We start from the raw sequence: 19,401 nt of genomic DNA on the forward strand, positions 1-19,401 counted from the left end.
GACAGACAGACAGAGATCACTTGAGACCACTATTCTACAGCTGTGGCTATATATCACTTCCAGAAACAGAAACTCAACAGCTACTGAGCATTGGCCCACCTGAAAAGAGCTAAAACTGTCTGGAAGAAGCAGGGAGTGAATAATACAGACAAGCTCACACAAATAAAAGATATACAAAAGGGGACCAAAATCAGAAGAAACCCAAAATGCTCATCAGATCATAACTTCAGCTCTTTTGCAAGCACATTTGCATGGCCGTGAACAAAAGTAGCTCTCATCTATTAACCAAAGTTAAAATCAAGCAAAGAAGAAAGACTCCAGGACCATATGTCTCTCATCTTTGTGGAACAAAACAATTATGTTTTGCTTAAAATTTAACGTTAATTTAAACAAAACAATTTTAATTAATTATAATTATGTTTTGTTTAAAATTTATGACAGATGAGATCTGTCAGAAACAAAAACTAGGGTAACTCTCAGGCTTTTTCAGGGGGTGAATGGGGTGGGGGTGTTGAATGTATGAAGCTGGGATACAAACCAGGACATCATCTATGCCAGGCAAACACAAATGTCTACCACTCCAGCCAAAGAAAACATGATTTTGTTATGTTCCACAGTTAAGGGGCCATGTTAACTGCTTAACTAGGCATTGACCAGTCAACAAATTCAAGCTTGGTTGTTTAAGAAGAGCTAAAAAGTTTCTAAATCAAGAGCAATGCTGGAGGAGTAGATAAACCAAGGGTTAAACTCCAGCATCTATAAAGCAGAACTTTTAGCCTTAGGATATAGACTCATTACTTCTGGAAGACCAGCTGGAAAGAATGAGCAGACTATAGAGAAAGTTAGGCACATTTTGTTACCTCACTGTCTCTGAATGACCACTGTTGGTGCATGTATGTGCTGTGTCACAGAGAGTTATGTCCATTTCACTGTCTAAAATCCAAATCTAAAACTTGGATCATGGAACAAGGGCTCCCAGACTATCCGAATTCTGCAGCAGAATCTAAACTATGTGGTGGAACCCATACAGATATTCTAAAGAAACAACAGTTAGAACCATCTCTGAGTCACAACAACCTCCTGAGACAGCTTGAGCCCTCTCTTGCCTAAGTTTCCATTGGATCTAGATGTGAACTGCTGGCTTTTGTTCTTCTAATTCTCTTAAGTCTTTAGTGAGGACATGAGGACAGTTTACAGGAACTAAGGACCAGAGCATTTTAAAGCCTACTAATAAGTTTTAAAACTGAATGAACTATAAAATGATTTTCTCTCTTGAGCCCATCTTAGTCAATTTCATAATTATCCAAAGCCCCCAAAGCTTGCAGGAAACAACCTACCCTCCTCCTGCCAAATCAAAGGCAAAAACTCCCTCTTCTGGCGTCTGGTCTTATATTTGACTCTGGCAAGCTTACTGCTCTGGGCTGAATCCACCCTGGGAGCCTGTTACACAGGTGTGTTTTGTTTTGTTTTGTTTTTACATCTCTCTCTCAGAAACCTTTAAACTCTCCTCCACTGCTGCTCACTTCTTATACAGAGGATTGAGCTCCTCAAACCTTACAATTTCTCATTAGTAGTCAGTTTCCAAGTGCCTTCCACATACCTACTGTTGAAAAGACACCAAATTGGTGTCTGGGTACTCAGCTGCCACTACCCAACTTGCTCACTTAGGCTTTCTTCTTCTCACACAGGAACAACTGGCTTCTGCCTAGACCAATCCAGTGTACAATGTGCTCTGAAATCAGGCTGCCCCCACTGAGCCCAAACTATTAGCAGGAAGACCAACTGTGGGGTAATTTTTAAGTGGGATTTCACTGTTGTTGTTTTGGTTTGTTTGAGATAGGGTCCCAACTTGATAGGTAGATCGTGCTGCCTCTGCCTCCCCAGTGCTGGAATTACAGTTATGCACCACCATACCTGGCTAATTTAAGTGTTCTGTGTGGCTTTGTTTGTTATCCCTGTTTAATGTATGTGCATCTAAGCTGTTGCAGTATTTGATGTACATGCACGTTCAAAGCGCATTTGTTGTTAAAAACTCATATAGTTTTACAACCACTCCGGCTGTTTCTCACAGCACTAGAACCTTGTTTCTCAATTACCAGGTCAGAATTTGAAACTTACTTTCAACTCTCCCACTTCCTTGGCTCCACTTCCAGTTAACTTGTTTCTCAATCACTGGAGTCTGCAACCCTTTCTCCTTCCCATGTGCTGCCCTCCACTGCTGTACTGCTCTCTACCCAGCAGCCAGTTGTCTCTCAGCTCTGTAGGATCTTTCATGAGCTAAACATCCCAAAGCCTCTGGGATGCATCCTACAATACAGAACTGCAAAAAACGCAATGGCCACTTACTGAAAATCTACCAAATGCCAATTTCTCTGAATCTCAATTTCTTACCAAATGAAGTACTCAGATTAAATCAGGTCTAGCTCTCAGGTGTGACCATCAAAATAACCTGAGAAAAGTATATACTGCCTACCTTCCATCAAAGATGCAGAATGGTAAGTCAATTCTTCAGTTTTGTTTGGAAACAGGGTCTCAGTATATAGCCCTGGCTGAGCTGGAACTCACTACAGTAGACAAAGCTGGCCTCAAACTCGGAGATCCAGATGTCTGAAAGCTGGATTAAGGCATGGTGGACCATGCCCAGTAAGTCAATTTTTGTGGATGAAGTTTACACAAATGAAATTGTGATGTGAATCCCTAAATAACAACTACAGCTCACAAGCTCCACTTTTCTGTCCACCTCACCTTCCCCAGGACAGAATCACAAGTACAGGCAATGCCATTAGCCACCTTTGCTACAAACTAAGCAATCTGGTTCTTCAGGATTTGTGCAAACTTTCTACAGCTATGCTTAACTTATTTAGTGTAGCATTTGTTCATAGATAATTCAAAATTCTTGAAAAACTGTTTTTCAAGAGAAATGGCATATAGCCTATATTTCCTTCCAAAATATAACCAATCAGAAAACCAAATTTCTGACTGTACTTTAAGAAGGTCTTTGTTTTAAGAATGTACTTTAAGAACATTCTTTTAGTTCAAAATAAGGATAGCTTTTAAAATGTGATTAACTGAGACACAATGCTACCGTTCGACACTTACTGTGTCATACTTGCCTACCTCACACTCCTGCTCTCACTTAACCCTGTCCCTGGACTGACTATCCTAAAGAATACAGCTTCTTTCAGTGTCACACGCCCATGTGCTTGTCTCCCCTCACTAGCAGAACTTAACTCAGGTACATTTTCACTATATTTTTTTAAGGGGGGAAAAAAGAGACCTTTTGGCCAAGGGTGTAGTTGCTGTGGACTCACCATCCACTTCTAGGCAGTGGAGAACACACAGGAAGCACAGCACACAGTGTGTCCCAGATTCCAAACAGAGTGGAAAAAAGAAAGCATTATTCCCTTATTCAGATTATTCTTAATAAATTTAAACAGTAAATCAGTTTAATTTAAAGTTATCAGTAAACAACTGATAACTCTTAACTTTTCAAAATCTAGAAAAAATTATTACTTATTAATCTTTGGCTTCATAATTTTCTCTAAAAGCCAACAACAAATTAACAAAATCAGTTTTTTACAATGCAGACAGCAAACATTGAATAATATGACCTCAAGCAGGTGACAGGCTCATCCATACTCTTATGAACTGCCTGAAGCCATGCAGAGCAGCTGCCTCAGAACCAACTATGGAAGGCTACGTCTTCCTGTACATCTCTCATTCATCAACATGATGTATAGCTCAATGCTTTCTATTACATCTCCAAAGCTTATTTACGCCTGGGGGTAAAGGGCAACTTTTTCATATATTTATGCAGTTAGAGATCAGAGGACATCTCTGCATGTGTGCGTGCATCAGAAGACATCTTGTAGGAGCCTGTTCTCTCCTTCCAACACATGGTTTTGGGAACTGAATTCAGGTCATCAGACTAGCAGCAGATGACTGTAAGTGCTGAGCCATTTCATTGATCCAAATGGAAACTACCCTGGGAGTATTTTAAATGTATCTCAATAAAGCTCTCTCAATAACTACCATTTTGTACAGGTACTTTAAGGTAAACCATTTTGGCAAACAGCAACTAACCATCCATTATTCTGAGCTTGTTTTGCTCAGATGAAAAGGCAAATTCAAAGGTGTTGGTCACAGGTGCTTGCTTGCATCCCTAAGCCACACGAGACACCTGAACCATCTAAGAAGACCAAAGACCAGGTAGCAAGACCAGAACAAAATTTTGAATAACAAATAATTCATATGAAAATGAAAAGTCTAGTTTTAAACATCAGGTGAAGCATATAAACCAAAATGTGCACTTAAAAAATTCAGGAGGCATTCAGAAAGGTAGTGGGGAGAAGATTCAATGGGAACTGTAAATACATCACAATATCACCACAAGAGTCTAGAAACAATTTGAACCAATACAATATTGTTACAAAGAGGACTAATAATAATAAATAGTATTATTCCATCCCAAACATCTCTAAATCAAAAGCATTCAGCAATGGATGTCTTTCAGACTTGAAATGTGGCAGGTGGGGGACCAGACGAAGGTGTTAGCACACTGTGAACTTCTAGATCCTGAGAAATCTGAAAGTAGTATTAACTCACCCATGCCACACACCAACGCATACAACGAAGCCCCTCTGGCCTAGAGAACTTTCACTCTTCTACACCCTGGGCACCAGAGCTACTTGCCAGGGGCCACCTGAGCCTGCATACGCAGACATTAGCATCCATGCTGAGATAACCTATTTTTCCTTCAGAACTATAAAGTAAAAAACCCTTAACAACCACCTATCCTCATTCCAGCATCTTTCTCACTTAATTATTCAAAGGTAAAGTCAAGCAGAATCATCGACAGAATTGGCCTTTTTCCTAACACAAGCTCCCTAGAGAGGGTGGGGAGAGAAATGCAGTACTACTTCATGAAGGCCTCTGATTGCAAAACTACATACAACCTATGCTCAGAGCCTTTGTCTCTCTCACTACCCCACTTACTCAAGAATGAAGCCAACACAATGAACAGCCCTTTACCTCCCAGTGTCTTAGGTAACCCTAGCTTCCTTTTAAAGCTCCGCCTTGAAAGACAGACACCAGGCCTCACTGGTACAGGTGATGATCCCCCAAGAAGACCACAGCCCACAGCTTTATAAATTTCAAAAATATGGAGAGCAGGCATAATGATGTTACATGAGTAATTTAAAATACACCTCAAGTTTGTTTCAGGCTTACAGTTAGTAAAGTGTTTGTCTGACTTTCAGGAAGCAGATGATGGGTTTATAACTGTAAAGCCTAACAGGGAAACAAACACCTGAATTTCAAAGTTGCACAAAATGCCTTAGTTTAGTCAGTGCAAAGGTCTATGAGAGAAAAATGTGAGTCCTTAGCCCACTGCACTCAGGAAACTACTGGTTTCTGGATTTTTTAATTTGTTTTTAGTACTGTTGTTTGTTTTGTAAAGTTGCTTTGCAATTTGGTTTTGCTGTTTTAACATGACATGGGCAACTTGGTTACTCCCTATGTCAAAGTTTAAAAACAGTGAGGGGCTGGGATATGTTCAGCATTGTATTCATTGAGCTCTAGTACCAAAAAAGAACAGAGAGAACATGCACAAAAGGGAGCAAGAAAAAAAAGGAAAATTATACTTTAAAATATTCTTGTAGCCAGGCAAGGTGGGGCAAGACTTTAATCCCAGCACACTAGAGGCAGAGGCAGGCAGATCTCTGTGAGTTCGAGGCCAGCCTGGTCTGTACAGAAGTTCCAGAAACAGCCAGGACTACACAATAGACAGACCCTGTCTCAAAAAATAACCAACTAAACAAACAAAAATATTCTTGTAAATGTAAATGTTAAATGCATGATATTTGGGATACACAATAAAGAAAGGTACTTCATTAGCCCTGACCAGAGCCTAATTATCAATCAAAACAGGAGAGTGATGAGAGCATGAACAATAGCAATACAAATAGAGAGGACACAGTTCTTCTCATCTTGTGGCATCCAGGGGACCTTCAGGTCCCTTACAAAGGCCTAAGATAAAAGTGAAAAAATTAACTCAAGATCTAGAAAGGATTATTTTACTGGCCCTCATAATCTGTAGTTAAAAGCTAGTCCTTCGATTTCAATTCTGTATCAACTCTGCAATAGATCCTCTGAAGAACAGGACGGGTGAAGTACACCAAAGGGTACTCCTGTAAGAACACTGGGAGCCCAGCATCAGGAAAACTTGCTGATGCTCTCAAGTTGGAGACACTCTTCAAAGCTGATGTGGAACAGCACAGACCTAACTTGTAAGAAAGGCAAAGCTAAGACTATGAGACATAACATGGCCTATTTGTACTTACGTTTAAATCTCTCAAAACCATCAAAATGATCTTTACCTATTCATTCTACTCTTCCTATCATCCATCTCCAGCAGGAGTGACTGTCTGGATTTCACTGACACTGGAACATGAGAGCTGCTTATCTTTTTTTGTTGCAATTATGGGGGTGTGTGCGATGGTACACATATGGAGGTTAAAAAGACAACCCTAAACACTTTAGACAATTTGGCCTTCTCCTTTTACCACATGGGTCCAGGGAATTGAATTCAGATCATCAGACTTGGCAGCAATCAATTTTAACCAATAAGGCATCTCACTGGCCCTACAAAAGCTACTGATCTTGAAGCCCCAAAAATACACTATAAGAAGCATGGGAATAAAATCCGGAGCTTGCTCAACTGCACATTATAAATGGAGCAAGGAGTCACTAAGTACTGCGGTTTTGGTTGTTGTTACTGTTAACATTCTGGTTTGGGATTTGTGTTTTTGAGCTATGGCTCTCCAGGTAGCTCAGATTGGCCGTACTATGTGAACTAGGTTGACTTCAAACTCACAAGCCTTCCACCTCAGTGTCCTGAGTACTGAGACAACAGGCATGCAATACCAGTTTGCTTGTTTGAAACCTTGTCTGATGACAGTAGTTTCCTAGCCCCTTTTTGTTTTAAAATGAGTACTGTAATATATACATCTAAAAAAAAGATTTTATTCTAACAAAATTTCACTTTCTATAAGTTTCAGACATAATAAAAGGTGTTCCAAATATGGCAACATGTAGAGACTTATCTTAATTCCCTCCAAGAAAAAGTAGAGAACATACACCTCAAAGCTTTAACAGAAAATTCAAAGATCTCTGACCTGGTCTTCCTCTTCATCCTCATCCTCTGCCAGACGCTGTCTGCCCACTTCATAAAGCCTGCATACCGTGTCCATGTTCAGTGCATCCATACTGCCTTGATTCTGGAATGGAACAACCATTCTGAAATAAGCAGTGAATCAGAGGGCCCATATCCATACCACAGCTCTGACTGCTGTCCTTTACCTTGACCACATAAATAACAAAGCTTCCAGGACCTACAATTATTTGGCAGACTCTAAAAATGTGTAGGCAGTGGTAGCTGTGAGCACAGGAGAAGCAATGAACATCTCACTCTGATGGGAGATAAGCACTCCTCTAAGAAAGGAAGGACAAGCTAAGTCCAGGAGCCAGGAATTGAAAGGGGGATTTTTCTCATTGTTTCTCTTCGACTATACATCTCCCAAGCCCTAACAATTGAGCAGGTTATCAACAATCTATCATTAGGAATATTACTTCGGAATGCATTGATGTCAGATAAAATGCCTAAATACAACTTGGAAATTACCTTAAATACCAAAACAAAAGGTAACAGTCTCTGTAAGCCTCCCTTACCTCAATGACAGCAAGATAGCAGTCTTTGGTGTCTGTACACAGGTCAAATATATTCCGTTTCACATCAATAGTTGCTGAAAAATAACATGTGACTGAAAATTAAATTACTGCTTGACCTAAAAACCTGGTTTTTGTTTAAAGGAATTAATTAAAGGCCAATATTTAAGACTAGATAGATGGCTCAACAGTTAAAAGGGCATCCTTTCAGTTCAGTTCTCAGCACCCATGGTGGGCAGTTCACCAACACGTGTAACCAGCTCCAGGGGATCTGATGCCTACGGCTACTGCGACACATTTGCACTCACATGGGCATACCCAAACACAGACCACACAAACACAGGATTAAAAATAAATTTTGAGGGCCAATATTCATAGATATTTCTATAACTTCTGTACCTGTCAATAAGGAGTCTGGAAAAATGGAAGATTTTAAGGAAGAATATAAAAACATGAAGAAAATAATGATCAGTGAGTACCTGTCCTTTTCAGACTTACCTATAGGTTTATAATCAGTTGCATTAAATGTTCGGAAGGATGACCCAAAGGGGCTTTTCATCCTCTCTTCCAATAAGTCATCTTCATCATCTGCTTGCAACATTGCTGATGAGGGAGGGAGAGGAATGAAACAGTACCGAGAATCAGAAACACTCCTGATCCACAAATGAGGAAGTTACAAAGGTCAAAAAAGACTTTGGTGAGTATCCTTGCCAATCAATTTATTCAGCTTTTAGTTACCTCTTATCCAGGAGCCTTCATTACATATCCAACACAGTACAGCACACAATATCCCCAATCTCAGTACGTATTATGGCTGAAGTTTTATAAAATATCCCAAGAAAACAAATATAATGTCTTTTAAGTTAACAACATGAAAATGACTTTCTGTACAAATCTGTTATCTTTAAAACTAGTTGCCTTTTATCCTAAATCAACAAAAATGTTCATCTTCTCTTGCGTCACCATGTTTTTGTTTTTGTTTTTTTTAACTTTTAATGTTCAATTGCTTTTCACAAGTGAAGTGAAGTACCCAATCAAGAGAGTGTGGAATGATAAAGAGAATGAAGTAAAGGGTTCATTACCTCCATACATCACTGTCCCAGTGTGGTTAAACACCACACGACATTGATCCAGAGCAGGAACAGTGTGTAAAAGATGGAAAGTTCGAAGGTCCCACTAGGAGGGGTGTAATTAAGGGAAACTATTTTATACAAACACTGAGAATTCTTGTTCTATGAGAGTAGGAGTTGAACTTGCATGGCAAGTACTCTGCCATAAGCCACATGCCCCAACCCAAAAAGGTTCTCTAAACCTAATAGAAACTGAAGTTTTTTCTTTTTCTTCCAACTAAGTACTGACACTTTAAATGCCAATAATTACTGATATTCCTGCAAATAATCCCACATACATAAATGCCATGTGAGCTATCTTTCTGCCAACAGCAGCAGTCCATTCTCCTCTTTTCATGTCTAGAAACTGACTTCTGTGCAGCAAACGAAAAGAACCACTGAAATATTTCTGCGTAACACTCAGGTAAAGGATACAATCTCTGTATTGATGATGACCTCCAGGCCATTTGGATGGAAAACACCACTGATGTTCATGTTGAACTTGTCAAACTTGTGGATGGCCTGTGCAGATCGGACGTCCCAGAGGACGCCATCGTTTAAGACAAGGTCATCTGTAGGATTAAAGGTGGCACAGTTCCTCTTGTAGTTGTTGGCAAGATCTGGGTTAAACAGAGTCAACAGCTTGTTGCCAGTCTGAATATCATAAATCTTTAGAGAAGAAGGGGTGGGAAGAGAAAAATCAGACCAATTTACACAGTGACAGGTTCAAAGAGAGACTGTGAAATGCCTCCCCGTGTTCTCAAACCACAATAAAGAAGCTCTGATGCTACACAACTGATACTGCAGAGTACTTCTATCTGAGCAATGGTTAAGTTCCCAGCAGAGCTTGGAAAAAACCTTTTCCCACAGTAAAATGAGAATTCAACACACACTGAAGATTTAAAATAACAAACCTTTTCTTTTCCTGTTCTGAAGAAACAGAAAATGTTTCCAAGGTTAAAACTTGAACAGTTGTCATCAAAGATCAATGACTAACCATAAAATACTACTCAACAGCTATCAGTGAAATACCTAGTTTTTCCCTTAAAATTCCAGAGCATCTTTTAGCTATATCATACTAAAAAATTCTAAAGTCTATAATTTGCAACTGATACAGATATCAAATCTTTCCCATAACCTAAGACATGCTGTAATTTTCCAGTTTTAAAAAGATCCCCCTCTGATAAAGAAAGAAACAAGCCTAAGTCATGGACAAGACAACCAGCCTGGTTGCTACAAAATTCAAAGTCAGGAAAACTGGAGGAAAGATTCTTAGCACTAAAACATTAGTACGACATAACCCAAGTGGCATTACATGAATCTTCAATAGGTCCTGGTTTAAAAAAAACAAAAAAACAAACTTTAAAACAAAGTACATTAGGAATAATTTAGGAAACTGTATGTGGACTGGATAATAGATATCTGGGAATTATTTGGAATTGGTTATATAATTACCTCTATTGTTAGAAGATAAACAGTATGCAGATAAAAATGCCACAGTCATTACCCCATTCTAAATGATTTTTTTAAAAAGAGAAATTTACACAGAAAATACTGCAAAATACTAAAATGACAAATCTAGGTAATAGGTGTATATTTTTTTCTTTTTTACAACTTTCTATATATTTTATGTTTCCAAAGGGGGAAATCCTCAGGATTTACTGTCTTACATCCTCCACAAGCTCTTACCCCACTTTTTCAGCTATTTGAATGATAGTCACACTTCCCTCAGGGTTCTTACTCCACAATCTAATATATAATGTTTCTTTATTGTCTCCCCAATAAGGCTCCCTAAAGGCAGGGGTTTTATTTCATCTAAAATTTGGTAAGAAATCAATAAACCTCTGTTCTCAACTGGGTGTGGCTGACCCACACCTATAATCCTAGAATTTGGTGGGCTAAGGCAGAAAGATCCTAAGTTCAACACTAGCCAAGTCTTTATAAAGAAATCCTGTATCAAAAACAAAAAACAAAAAGGAAAAAAAGAGACAGATAGACTACTGTGCTTTTCAAACTGCCAGATTCACTCAATCCTTTCACATGTTCCCCTTACAGCTTACTGTTTGTGACGAAGACTCACTAGCGGTCAGTACTAGCCTTGTTCTCTTGATCTTCTTGCCCCCAAAGTGAGGAGTCACAGGTATCCACAATCATGCCTGGCTCTCTGTGTAATTTACAATTATTTATTTACTCTGGTATTTTTGTAGTTTAAGATACTATAGATTGCTTCTAGATCATGTTAGGCAAGAGTTCTCGGTGAGCTACATTTCCAACTCAGCTCCCAGGTCTTTAAAGGTGTTTTGAAGAGGCTCACTACTTGTTCAGGCCAGTTGTAAGGTAGCTGTCTCCATCTTAGTGCCTGGAGTGACTGGGATTACAGACACGGACTACTACGCCCACATCACCAAATAATTTCTAGCTGCCAACAGGACACAATTCCCTCATTACCTCCAGAAATTGCAGTGTAAGTAAATGAGTAAATCAGCTTGATAGAAGTAGGTTCTTAAGTACTTACATGGGCAATGTCTCCTTTTGTGCCTATGACTCGATCCTGAGAGTGCTTACTGAACTCAACATAGTGATCTTCTGTGAAGGAATGCCTATGAACAACAAAATTACTGAGGTAACAGACTGTACGACATACTCTTCAATCATCTGAAAATACAAGCAAACCACACTTACCTAAAGATCCTTAGTTTCTGAAGAAGAAATAATTGTATACATAGATTAAAAAGAAAAGTCCCTCATTCAGTCCACCAGAGCAGATCCCAAAGAACAGGAGTATTATTGGTTAGAGAAATAGCTAAAACACTGGCCATGTCCTTTTAAAATATCTCAGAAATTAATACAACTGTCATGAGAACATAATACATAAATGTCCATTTGGGGCTATTGAACAGTCCACTATATAACAGGAATATAAAGTCATCGAAAGATTATTTGTAAACTAAGATAAATTCTTATTAAATACAAACTTTAAATGAGAAAGGAAATTACCAACAGTTGACATTATTCCTCTTTTCTCAAAACATTGTAATTTAAAATAGGATGAAGGGAAATAAAGTAGGTAAATAAAACACAAAATACAGATACTATGCTGCAAAATCAAATAAATACATACTTCATATCAAATACTGATTTCATCCCCCAAAGTGCAGACAAAGGCTGGCTCCAAGTGGCAGATGTCAGAAGTAAGGACCCATCCTACAAGAGGAAGGAGTTAAAAATCACTAGGATTATAATTACATGTGCCTATAGGGGACTAGAAAAATATACTTATCACCAGGGACCTAAAGATGGTTCTTTTTTTTCTTTTTATTACTCATTTACTGTTCAGGTGTGTATGATGTGTAGGTATGAAGACCAGTGTGTCATGCATGTAAGAAGTCAGGACAACTCTGGAGAGTTGACTTCTAATTCACACGGGTTCCAAGGAGCAAACGCAGGTAGACAGGAATTGAACAGAGAGCTCTTTACCCACAGACCCACCTTGTGGACCCAGGTTTTCTTGTCTGTTTGTCTTTTGTTGAAATAGGGTCCATGTACTTAGGCTGGCCAAGAACTTACTCTGTAATCCAAATCAGCTCTGAACTCACGATTATCCTGCCTCAGTTTCCCATGTACCACTTACACACAGCAGAAACTACCATTTCAAAAGCTGACCAAATATCTCACATTCTTCTGAAATAGGAGTCAACATCAACTGGAGTTCTAGTTAATGACTCATGTAAAATAAAGACCTATAAGACTCCTTTAACTCTAGCTCCCCAATCCATCCCAAAATGAGAGCACCCAGCGAAAGAACCCTCACCCTGGAAGGTTCAAGATGTGTAATGGCTGAGTTGTGACAGTTATAGCTGGCCTCTTCCTGCCCACTGAAGACATTGTAGAGCTTCAGCTGCCCTGTACAGGTGCCAAGCATCAGGAACCGCTCCCGGGCTGAAAATGCACAGCAGGTAAAGCCACTTTCATCTTCATTAGCTTCCCGGAACACTGAAATAGGGCGAAATCTAAGCAGAGAGGATGCATAAATCAGAACAAAAGATGTCTGGGAACTCTGAAAAACACAAATTTTGCTAGATGGTATGAGAGAAAAATATGTTTCAAAATGTGAAGTCTTTCAAACAAAAGGTAGATTCTAAAGAATTACAGTGAATTTTCTTTTTTGTTGTTTGTTTTTTCGATAAAACAATTTTCTTTTTGTTGTTTGTTTTGCTTTCTCTGTGTAGCCTTGGCTGTCCTAGACTCACTTTGTAGACAAGGCTGGACTTGGACTCACAAAGATCCACCTGCCTCTGCCTCCCTGAGCGCTGGGATTAAAGGCATGTGACACTACACCGAGCTAGTAGTTTAAATTTTCAATGAAAATAACTTGTATAAAGTGTGTGGTCCTATGATCTGTATGTAAAATTTATAAAGAATCAGAGAGAAGGCAACTTGGCCAGCACAAAAGGCAAGTCTGAGAAATGGCTATAAACAGTGAGTTGTTTAAATTCTAAAAAAAAATACTGATTGTGATGACAGCAAAGGAATCAAAATACTGCCAATAATCTAAAATAAACCCATAACTGAATTATTTAGTTCCCATAGCATATTAAATGACATTCGGTAATACTTCAGGCCAACAAATGACTTTAATCACTCAGTGATGAAACTGACCAAACACTGATTAAAATCATTCCAAGCAGTATGGGGAATCTCTCCTTACCTGCTAAAGATAAGGTGCCTATCAAAGCACCCGCCATCTACCCCTCCATATTTTGGAAATGATGCCCTGCGGTTTAGCCTTGAGGTAAAGTTTATTGGCGCCTGCCGCCTCTGTTTTGGCTCAGGACACTGGTGAGGAGTAAAGAGAGAGAAAGGAGGACAGGTAGCAACAGGGTTCTTGCAGCGAGCATGTTGCTCTCTGAGATACTCTGTGATGATGCTGTCCAGCGTAGGTGGGGAAGGAAGATGTCTATCCAGTTGCTTTTTTATGGCAGGGCTCTGGCTGTATGCACCGTGGTCCGACTTCTGCCGCAACACCCGAATTTTCCTGCCATTGCACGGTGATGGCCTTTCTCTGATAAAACTGATCCTACCAATCAAAGGGGAGTTGCCTGCATACGATGGGCCAGGCAAAGCCAATGAACCCTGGGGAGGACGTGGTGGAGGATGGGCAGGGGGAGCAGAAGGGGCAGAGGCACCCACAGCAGCATGGCCACCCAGTCGACTTGCAATGCCATTGGCAATCCTAGGGGTCCGGGGAAGAGAAACAGGAGAAGCAGCAGCAGTTACTGGGGTGAAGGCAGAAGAATGTGAGGCAGCAGTCATGGGCAGGTCAGCCTCTCTGGTCAGCACAGTTGCTGTCTCCCCAAGCCCTTTAGAAATGAGATGGTTTCGTATCAACAAGAGCAGCTCTTTCTCGGGGAAGGAGATCCTCGACTGAGCAACAACATCTGCCTTCTGCAGTCGTGCCAGTGACACATCAGTGCCAATGAGAAGAGGCTTTCCTGATACTCGCTCAATGAGCTCAGCGGCATATTTGCAGAATTTGACATGGTCACTACGCTTGTCCTGCAGCACAGGCTCCTTCATCAGCTGTTGAATCTGGCAGCTACTAAAAAGGGGAAGTTTGCTGATGATCTGCCGAACAGTGCTACTTCGAGACAGGCCCACCAGGGCCTTGCAGGCCAGGGCCCGGATCTGGTCAGCATCTGTGATGGGCATCTTTATGGACAATAGGGACAGAAGCACCTTGATGCCATTGTTGGACTGGACCACATTCCACATCTTGGCCAGAGTATGCTCACTGCTCTTGGGGGTCTGAGACAGCTTTCTCCGAGGAGTGCCAGAAATAAATTTGCCAATACTGGATATTCGGTTATCTGGGCCACATACACAATTGATGATAATTTGAAGTGCTGACTTCTGAATTTCAGCATCATGGATAAAGAACTCACCCTCAGCCACTCCCAAAATAATGCTGATACCTATAACACAGAAAAAAATTATATTATTTCTCATAAAATTAATAGCTAAAAGGGCCTAAGTAAGCACACTACAGGAACACTTTATACATCCATCTTTATTGTACACTATTGGCAACAGCCAAGTTATGGGATCAGCCTCAATATCCATCAACAGACAAATGGACAATGAAAACATGGCATGATGCCCAATGGGAATCTTACTCAGCAAGAAAAACAGAATGAAATTATATCATCTACAAAAAAAAAAAAAAAAAGATGGGGCTAGCAAAATGGCTTATAGGGTAAAGGCTGCTGGCATCAAGCCTGCAGATCTGAGCTTAATTCTCAGATCCATATTTGTGGAGGAGAAAACTTTCTCCAGTAAGTTGCCCTCTTAACCTTCACACATGCACCATGGTGTGTAAGTAGATGGATCTCGAGATATTGAAGTAACCCATATGCAAAATCTACAGTTAAATGAAACAGAACAAAAACCCACAGATGCGAGAATGCCAGTACTGAAAAGGATGAAGAAGAAGATAACCAGCATGTTCAAGGCAAGCATGGGCTACATAGCAAGTTCCAGGCTAGCCTGGGCTAGAGTAAAAACCTGTCTCAAAAACAAACCACCACCAAACAACGCATAAAACTAGAATGGGGCCTAAGAAACAGGAAAAAAAAAGTGACTTTTTGTTTTATTTTATTGGTTATTGTTATTGTTGTTGTTGTTAAGACAGTCTCTCCCTTCATAACCCTGGCTGTCCTGGAACTCACTATGCAGACCAGGCTGGCCTCAAACTCAAGAGACCCACCTGCCTCTGCCTCCCCAAGTGCTGGGATTAAAGATGTGTGGTACCGTGCCCAGGAAAGAGGTCTTAGAAAATGGGAACAGCCAGGTATGGCCATATAAACCTTTAATCCCAGCACTCTTAATCCCAGACAGAGACAAGTGGATCTCTGTGAGTTCCAGGCCAGCCTGGTCTACAAATTGAGTCCAGGACAGCCAGGGCTATTACACAGAGAAACCCTGTCTGAGGGAAAATAAAAAAGGGGTGGAGAAAGGGTGGAGGTTTGACGAGACAGGTAAGGGTAATGGAAGAAAAAAAAACTTTTTGTCCTATACGCATAATCTAAATTTAACTATTTGTATGTGTGACATGAATGTAGAAGGGAAACATGTAGTGACAAGTTTCAAAAACTCTGAAATTTTGGTTTCTTTAAAAATATACAGAAATATTTTAAGTGTTTACATTTTAATCCCAAGTGTGGGAATATGGGACTGCTTCAAACCGACCACAGCAGGAGACTAGACTGTCTTGTACTCTAGGAGAGGCATGGTTGGGTCAGCTGCAGATAGCTTCTGTGATTGCATAACGTTTGGAATTCAGAACTTTCAGAGGGAATAATAAGTAATAAATGTGAGGGCCTGAGATGATTGTAGGCCATTTAGAGAAAACAGTTGCAATTTTGTTAGCAGCCATGGTCAAAGAAGAAACAAAAGGAGAAAAATTAGATTCAGAGATTTTTCCTAATTCCTCTCTCCCTTCTATCCTTGTTTCTCTCCTATCTAATATTAGGGGGTAAAACCAGGGGATAAAGGGTGGGAAAAAGAAGAACCCACAAAGGAGCAAAAATCAACTACAGAGACAACAGGATGGCAAAAAGGAAGTGGAAGGTATATATGAGCAAGATACTATGATATATATTACAAAATACAAAGAAACCCATTATTCTACAGAGCTCTAAGGGCCAAGAGATGGCTGAGAGGATAAAAAGGCTTACTACTGTATAAGCCTGATGATGTGAATTTGATCCCTAGAACCCATGTAAAAGAGCTGGATGTTGCACTAGTCTGTTATCATAGCACTTTTATAGGAAAACAGGGACAGGAGAGCAGAGTGGTTGGAAGTTCATGAATCCACAGCAACAACATGAAAGAGAGAGCTTCATCTACAGGAACACACATACACACACACAGACATATATATATATATATAAACATAAATATACACACATACATGTACACACACATGCACATATACACACACACACACATACATACATAAAGACATACATATACACATACAACACAAGCACATCCACAAACACAACTTTTTTTTTAGGAAGGAAGGAAGGAAGAAGGAAGGAAGGAAGGAAGGAAGGAAGGAAGGAAGGAAGGAAGGAAGGAAGGAAGGAAAAGTACAAGGACAGCCAGGCATGCTGGTACACACCTTTAAGTCCAGCACTCCTTAGGTAGAGGTAGGTCATCCTTAGCTACATACTGTGTTAGAGACCAGCCTGGGATCCAGCCTGGAAGCCATGAAACCCTATCCCAACACACACACCTTTCAACAACCAAACAAAAGAAAGTACATGTAACTGTTCTACAACATGTTCTGCACCTTAATGGTAGACTATCTCATGTAGAGTGAGTAGACAGAGGGGTTATGGGAAGTGTGAGAGTCAATGTTTGTGCACATATTTCCTAGGTAAAAGGGGCAAAAGCAGCAGGAATAAATTAAAACCTTCTATAGAAAGGTAAAAAGCCCTCACCTAGCAGCTACTACACCTTATTCACTATATAGTAAAGAATTAAAAGCAGGTGCTTGAGCCTTAGGCACTTTCATTCCCACAGTGGTACAACTGAGGACCCACAGTCAATCACTTCACCTCAGTGGCCTTCTCACACAGCTTTGTCCTTTCCTGTGGTTCTGAGACAGTGCTCAGGTTACTAAGCTGTCTTTCATTGCTTGTCCCAACTTACTAGTTGTCATAAAGGTAAAGGTCAGGGAAGTGCACACATACTAGTACAGAGATATCTGAGCCACCAAGAAGCGCTAATTTTATTAGTATGACTCTCTATATAAACTGTACAGTGCCAATTAGAGCAGAAAGAAACCCTCTCCACAAGTTTCTATTCCTGTGGTTTTCAACATTCCTAACACTACAAACCTTTCAGACTGTTCCTCATGCTGTGGTGACTCCCAACCATAAAATTATTTTCACTGCTATTTCATAACTAATTTTGCTGCTATTATGAATCTTAATGTAAATATATGATGTTCAGGATATCTGACATGCTACCCAAAAAAGGGTTGTTCAACTCCAAGGGGGTTGAAACCCTCAGGTTGAGAACCACTGTCCTATTCTAACATCCTGAAATTAGAATACAAACATGACCAGAATAGTGCAGGCAAATCCATATCACACAACAAAAATGGCAAAGTGTGCTTGAGAGTCAGCTCAAGCTGAGTCCGGAAATTATCTGTCTGACCATCACAGGACAGAAGTTTGATCCCTAAAACCAACCAAAAATAAAAATAAAAAAATAAAAATCCATGCATGATAACCCATGCTTGTATCCTACTACCAGGGAAAAAAGGAGAACATCCATGCCCAGGGATCAATGGCCAACCAGGCTAGCCTACTCAGTGAATTCCAATATCATGAAGAAATATGGCTGATGGCTAAGGACTGATATCTGAAGCTGTCCTGTGGCCACCACACACATGCATGAGCATTCATATTCACAAGAACCACCACAGTAGCAGGGTGCAACCTACCTACAGTGGAGACAGTAGAGCCAGCCTCATCCAACACATCCACTGACTCTGCCAACTGGAGCTGGATTTTTGGCACCACAGTGAGAATAGCCAGGACATCCAAAGCAAAGCGTACAGTGTCATTCCTAGACAGGAAAAAGAATTAGTCAAAGTGGAATTAAAGCCACAAAAAACAATTTTAAAAACAAAGATATAACAGACTAAAACTACCATTTGAACAATTCTAAAAAAATTATTTTTTAAATGCTTAAGACTGAAAATATGCTGGATAGTCTGGAAAATAATCTGGAAGATGAGTTGTGGTGGAGCAAGCCTTGAAACCTAGCACTCAAGAGGCAGAGGTGGGTAATTAACTTTACAAGCAATCCCTTCACAATCATCTAGTAAAGGTGAAAATAAAGATATGCCATTATCTGGTTATACAAACCACAGCCTCATAAGACACCAAACATAAACAAAATATTATATATAAATATACCATTTTGAATGTTTGTTTTTCAAGACAGGGTTTCTCTGTGTAGCCTTGGTTGTCCTAGACTCACTGTGTAGACCAGGCTGGCCTCAAACTCATAGAGATCTGCCTTCCTCTGCCTCCCTGAATGCTAGGATTACAGGCATGCACTACTGAGTCTGGCTACAATGCTCCCTTTTCATTTCCTTCACTGCCTTAAACATACAATGGAACCCTGTCTCAAAAAACTAACAGATGGGGACTAGAGAGATGGCTCAACGGTTAAGAGCACTGGCTGAACTTCCAGAGGACCCAGGTTTGATTCAAAGCATACACACAGTCTTTTATAATTCCATCCCTAGAGGATCCAATGTCCTGTTCTGGCCTCCATGAGCACTGCACACGTCATACACACATATATACATGCAAACAAAATATCCATACATATAAACAATTAAAATGAAAGGGAAAAAAGCTGGAGATGTAACTCGGTAGTAGCATGTGCAAGGCCCTGGCTTGGACTCCCAATATAGTTACACATTTTAATTTCTAGTATAAAAAACACTAATAAATATGGCACAAAACTTTTTTTTTCCATACTG

General features: G+C 40.0%; 1 protein-coding gene across 2 annotated transcripts in view; it reads right to left on the reverse strand.

Moving 5' to 3' along the window:
• Positions 1 to 19,401, reverse strand: part of Dcaf1 (DDB1 and CUL4 associated factor 1) — a 56,718-nt gene that overhangs the window by 8,112 nt on the left and 29,205 nt on the right. For both annotated transcript variants that reach the window (XM_021657035.2, XM_021657034.2), the window contains exons 13-22: positions 18,349 to 18,473; positions 13,543 to 14,806; positions 12,646 to 12,844; positions 11,956 to 12,038; positions 11,350 to 11,434; positions 9,270 to 9,503; positions 8,808 to 8,901; positions 8,224 to 8,328; positions 7,729 to 7,802; positions 7,176 to 7,277 (exon numbers count right to left, since the gene is read on the reverse strand). In XM_021657035.2, coding sequence (XP_021512710.1) covers positions 7,176 to 7,277; positions 7,729 to 7,802; positions 8,224 to 8,328; positions 8,808 to 8,901; positions 9,270 to 9,503; positions 11,350 to 11,434; positions 11,956 to 12,038; positions 12,646 to 12,844; positions 13,543 to 14,806; positions 18,349 to 18,473 — 2,365 coding nt within the window. The remainder of the gene's footprint in view (positions 1 to 7,175; positions 7,278 to 7,728; positions 7,803 to 8,223; positions 8,329 to 8,807; positions 8,902 to 9,269; positions 9,504 to 11,349; positions 11,435 to 11,955; positions 12,039 to 12,645; positions 12,845 to 13,542; positions 14,807 to 18,348; positions 18,474 to 19,401) is intronic.

Source organism: Meriones unguiculatus, chromosome 6, assembly GCF_030254825.1.
Source record: "Meriones unguiculatus strain TT.TT164.6M chromosome 6, Bangor_MerUng_6.1, whole genome shotgun sequence".
NCBI lineage: Eukaryota > Metazoa > Chordata > Mammalia > Rodentia > Muridae > Meriones > Meriones unguiculatus.